At 37.5% G+C, this 5893-nt stretch overlaps 1 protein-coding gene across 1 annotated transcript; it reads left to right on the plus strand.

The window, feature by feature from the left end:
* Positions 1–206: 206 nt before the first annotated feature.
* Positions 207–5640, plus strand: LOC121789250 (alpha/beta hydrolase domain-containing protein WAV2-like). Its single transcript, XM_042187750.1, has 8 exons — positions 207–644; positions 1850–1885; positions 2034–2112; positions 2394–2448; positions 2657–2773; positions 3477–3641; positions 4616–4853; positions 5349–5640. Exons 1-8 carry the CDS (start codon positions 407–409, stop codon positions 5351–5353), a joined length of 933 nt encoding a protein of 310 aa, XP_042043684.1. The 5' UTR covers positions 207–406; the 3' UTR covers positions 5354–5640.
* Positions 5641–5893: the final 253 nt, after the last annotated feature.

Raw genomic sequence — 5893 nt, forward strand, 5'->3', positions numbered from 1 at the left:
CATAATTCATAAGCCTATATAGGATTTTTTTTCGTTTTAATTTTCTAGGTCTAATATTTGAACCCTAATAACAATAATCAAAGTATAAAATGGAGAGTAAAAGTTTTTAAAACTTGATTACCAAAGCCACCATCCATTTGCTTAAACGATGTCGTTTAGATCACTTTGCTGAGCCCAGAAATGCTAAAACGCAAGGGAAACTAGAAACTAGAAAATCCCCCATTTCGATCTCTCTAAAATCTAAATCTCTCAACACACAAACATCAACCAGCAAAATTCAATTCCCTCTGCACATCGATCGACGATCCATGCTCCGGAATCAGATACACCCACGAAACCACTCAATCTTATTTACAAAGATAAAGTAGAGAGAGAGAGATCGAGGGGGAAGGGCGTGCGTCAATCCATGGTGTCGTTCGTGAGCGCGTTGCTCTATGGAGTTGGCGGAATCGTGGTGGCCGGCATGGCATTGCTCGTGGCTTTCCAGGAGAAGCTCGTCTACGTACCCGTGCTGCCTGGTCTCACTAAGTCCTACCCCATCACCCCTGCCCGTCTCCGCCTCTTATACGAGGATGTCTGGCTCACTTCATCAGACGGCGTCCGTCTCCACGCTTGGTTCATCAAGCTCTCCTCCGATTGTAAAGGTTTGTGTCTTTTTATTAGGTTATGTGTATGCTTTACTGTTTTAACGGTTGTTTGGAGTCGCGATTGTAGTCTAATCGCAATGAATCTTTTTTTCTTCTTCTGATAATTTGGCACTTGATTTTTAGGGTTTTGTGGTAGTGTGTAGACGAAGCTTCCAAAATTCTTTTTTTTTTTGTTAGTGTGGTGGGGTGATGTGTAATTAAGATGCTTACCACTGATTTTTATGAAAAGTAGTGGCTTGGAGTTGGAAACATGGATCCGAGGCTAATTATGATAAAATAAGAGAACTTTGGCAGGAATTAGGAAAATGATGCTGTAGAACTGCTACAAAAACTGTACAGTAGCTAGAATATTATGGAAATATTTTTTGTTATCATTTGAGAATCTCAAATTGAGATAAATGTTTGCAATGTGGGAAGATTAGTAAACTTATGGTTAAGTTTTCTTGAAAGCGTAAATATGGAACTATGGATAACATATTAGAGTATGGGTGATTACCATTCATTGTTTCATTATAGGGGCTGGTCAACTTCTTTGACATGTAGGTTTTATTTTCATTTGAACATAGTGGTAATTTCGTCTCAGTGCAAATATGTGGGGGCGTGTTTGATACATAGGAAAAGTCAAGAAAAACCTTGATTTATGGGTCTATCAAATGTTTGATACATAAGAAAAGCCATTATGTTAGGGGTGTGTTTGATACATAAGAAAAGCCATTATGTTAGGGATTTATCAAATGTTTGATACATAAGAAAAGCCATTTTTAAAACTTCGCTTCTCTATCTGACCTTTTCTCAGTTTACGTATCAAACGGATCATTATAAGTACTGCTAAACTGTGAGCAACGTATCAGCGGCATCTCTAACTAAACAAATACTTGCTTTCTCTTTGTGTCCTATAGTACCACATGTTTGGAAAACTATGGACATCATAAAACTGCATGTACATCTATCTGTTTCCCTCTGTATTCACACAAAGTAAAATAATAAAAAGGACAAAAGGAGAGCATATATTTGATGGTGCAATTATTGCTAAGAAGAGTGTGAGTCTTGAAGGAGATGCATCAATTATTAAATTACTACTCCACTCTTCTGAGCCTCCTTATTTCTGGCCTTCTATTTTATCATTTACATTTGTTTCTGAAACATAAGTTATTATTGATTGGACTGACTAACACTAAGACATGTTTTCATGACTTTTTCAGGTCCAACTATTCTCTTTTTCCAGGAAAATGCTGGCAGTATCTTTTTCGTTCTTTTTGTGGGTGGCTATTGGTTATATAACAATGTCTGATGTGTAGAGGACTAGAGGTAGCTCCCAGTGTTTCCTATTTGGGAAGGAATTTGTGTGTATTATGTTTATGTTGGGCCTTGACTAGTTAATTACAGATATTGCTCACCGCCTTGAAATGGTTCGGATTATGTTACAGCAATTGCAATGCAATGTTTTCATGCTTTCATACAGAGGGTGAGCAGCTTTTCTATATAGCAGATTGAAACCAGAGTTTATTGTCCTTTTTATGTGTGTATTTGTATCTACTTGCATCTTTTTCGAGCTCCTGACTATTAAATACATGTATTCTGTATCATCTTCTTCTGATAATACTTCATCCTCGTCTAGTTCACCTCTTTCTTTTCCATTTCTGCCCTTTTTCCCATCCTAGTTTGATGGTATGCTTGGTACACTTAGCCATTCTGTGCTTAGTTATCTAAACGAATTAGCTCATTTTTCTGCCTCAAAATTTTCAGTTATGGGGCTAGTGATGGGTTCCCTTCACAACAAGGTATCACTAAGGATGCTCAGGTTTGCCTTCTTGCTCCCGATCTTCTATATAAAAGTGTATTGCAGCCAATTCTCTAAGCTTTTAAATAGAGAAGGAGGATTATTGTATTCCTGCAGTGTCTTTTTGTGTATATACATGTATATTTTTAATTCTGTTATTTCATGTGGTGAGGTGTGGGAAGGATTGGATGCAACTTATGCTAATTCATGCCGTTTTCCAACTAAACAGGCTGCTTTGAACCATCTGGTTGAAAGAGTAGATATTGACACTTCCAGAATTGTTGTCTTTGGAAGGTCTCTTGGGGGAGCTGTTGGAACTGTGCTAGTTAGAAACAATCCAGACAAGGTAATATCATCCATTCATCCCTGCAGGCTGAGAACCACACTTCTTTTATATATCTTACCTTTTCTCTTCTCTCCCCCATGAGTTATTTACTTTAGCAAGGGAAAACCTTTATTTAATACAGTACCATTTTGTGCACAAACTTCTACTTTCAGAATTCAGATCAACAGATGTATCGAAGCGACAATTTTGTTTTTCCAACTAATGTCCAAAATAATATAGTACAGCTTTTGAAATAGACATAAGCTAATGTGAATGCGTAAGAGTGATATAGACATAATACAGCATCCCCCATTTTCCTGTTAATTTGCATTTACTCTCCATTTCCTAGTTTGTTCTGAATTTTCTGATGTATCATTGTAGAACCATGACCTACGTGACTCTGACACTCTAGTGTTACTATGTAGTATGTAGCAATGTTAGATTTAATGCGAGTAACAAAATTATGTGGTTATTGTTTCCCTTCGCTGACTTTCCCTTTAGGCCTAGCTGTTTTTTTTTGCCACGTCACCTTACAATGACATTGTAGACACTTGGTAAATATTTTAGGGCGACTGGTTGCTAAAATCTTCATCAAACTTTGATATCCATATAACTCTTGCGATTTAGCATTCTTCTTTTCGTTTTTTGTGTTTTGGCAATATGATGTAGTCTTTCATTCTTTGCTTGCCCCGCTCTGATATTATTTTTAACTGAAACATCACAGGTAGCTGCACTGATACTAGAAAATACTTTCACATCCATTTTGGACATGGCTGGAGTTCTCTTACCATTTCTGAAGTGGTTTATTGGAAAAGGTGGCTCCAAGGGTCCTAAAGTTCTTAATTTTCTTGTTCGTTCTCCCTGGAGCACTGTTGATGTTATTGGAGAGGTGAGCCTACATGTTGTTGGAGTCTATTATTTGTTCTACTTGTGTGGGTGTCTTGCCAATGCCAAAATACTGGCAATCAGCTTCATGTGGCTTAAAGCTCAAAGGCTTAGTTTTTATGTTAGAATATGAGTCTTTAATAAATTCAATTGCTACCAAATGAATCAAAGATAAGTGATCAATTTTATACTTCGTGTTGTAACCAGCTGCTAGCATAATTATGAGAATGTAAAGTAACTAACTATTAGGATATAAATCTTTTCATTTCTTTGTTCACGTGTGGAAAGTCATGATTCCTATAATTCTATTTCAAACTGTCACATAGGGTGTACTGTCTTAGATGTATTGATAAGTATTACTTAACTTGTGCTTACTTTCATTTTATTTATCTCTCTTTTTATTTTTTCTGTTTTGAATTACGACCTTAAGTTTTACTTTCAAATCAATCACTTCTGCGAAAGGTATTTTTAGTTGACAGAAAGCTAGCATGACAAAGTAGTTAGTGGCTATTGCCATCCTAGCCTCCATTTCTTGGTTGGTCACTCTTCTGCTAATTTTTATTTTTGCCACTCTTATTTTCGTATTTACTGGTTGAAATAATAAGAAAAATGACAGATAAAGTGCAAATGACTTGAGTGTTAAGTTCTCATCCAAGAAAAGTATACTGAGCAGGATGCACGCCAGCTCTCTGGTAATTAAACTATACTACATTTTTTGAAAGGGATTAATCTATAATTAAATGCTAGTTGACAAATCAAAATGAAAATTATCAGAGAGGTAAGTGACTAGATTGAAAGTAGATGAAGGTAAGTATCAACAGCCGCTTGTGATATGTAATTATCCAGGTTTGATCTTGTCAAACATTCCTTTCCAGTAGTTATTTGCCATTATTTAATTTTGCCTCTTGTGCAAGAGAAGTTATGTGTTCTAACTATGATAAAATTGTTCACTAACTTATTATGTTTTTAACTGCACAGGTCAAACAACCAATCCTCCTCCTTTCTGGACTACAAGATGAAATGGTTCCCCCAGCTCACATGGAGATGCTATATGCTAAAGCAGCTGCCCGGAATCAGCAGTGTTCATTTGTAGAATTCCCTACGGGAATGCATATGGATACATGGTTGGCTGGTGGTGATCGATATTGGAGAACAATTCAGGAGTTCTTGGAAAAAACAGTGCCAGAAAAGAAGGATAGTGGCTCCTCTAAAGTGGGTAAGTTTTGGATTTATTTTGCCTCCGGATACCTGTCTGCTGCACTATACCCTCTATAGCTAGAATTAACTTCAACTTACCACATTAGGCTGGGATCCTGTTTGCTGCACTATACCCTTTATAGCTAGAATTAACTTCAACTTACCACATTACGTTTCCCAAACTTCACGCTGAGGCACCGTCTTTAGAGTAAGAATGACAACACATCTAGCAAATAAATTGCTAGTGTGGATACGAAGCCCTTTTTCATTATCCACCTGAATGTCTATCATCACTCTTTAAATTTGGCACTTTAACTCCACCTTTAACCAGAAGAAGATCCAACTATGTTGTTCCCTCCAATTCGGCTTATGACTTTGATTCTTAACATGTAGCTCTCTTTTTCTGAGTGTATAATTCTTAGTATTTTATATCTCTTGTAGAGTTGGGTTTTTCTGACCAATTGTTGCCTCGTATTTTTTGTTATAGTATCATTTTGTTTTCTGTTTCTTTCAGATTAATGCAAGGGTTTATGGTGGGATGTGGAGTTTTGTCCTGGGACTGGGGAGTGAACAGCTGTGCCCATTTATATGTTACATTAAGCAAAAGCACTGTGGTTGAAGATGGCTGCTACTATTGGTGAGGCACAAATTTTGCAAGACAGTTTGGACGCTTTTTGGTGTATATGAGATGAACGTGGTTATAGTGCACCATTTCCTAATAAGAATAATTGTACTTGTATGAACAAGGAATTGGAGAAAATATTCTGATATTATTGCTAATTGGAATTGGCGACTTCTATTGTCAACTTGTTTGGACCTAATCGTAGTGCATCAATATATTCATTTGTTTAGAGAAAAAAAACTTAAATTCGGTGTTTGTTGTATTACTATTATCTTTGGAGCATTTGTTAGAGCATCCGCAGCAGTGAGTGGACACCCGTCCGTCCGTCCGTGCCAGCGGCGCGGCACCGCCTGCTCGCCACTGCGCTCTTGCCGCTGGTGCGGCGCTGCTCGATGCATCGAGCACGTCCGTGCCAGCTAGCAGCCGATGTGACGCGT

The sequence above is a fragment of the Salvia splendens genome, unplaced genomic scaffold, assembly GCF_004379255.2.
Source record: "Salvia splendens isolate huo1 unplaced genomic scaffold, SspV2 ctg186, whole genome shotgun sequence".
NCBI classification, from domain to species: domain Eukaryota; kingdom Viridiplantae; phylum Streptophyta; class Magnoliopsida; order Lamiales; family Lamiaceae; genus Salvia; species Salvia splendens.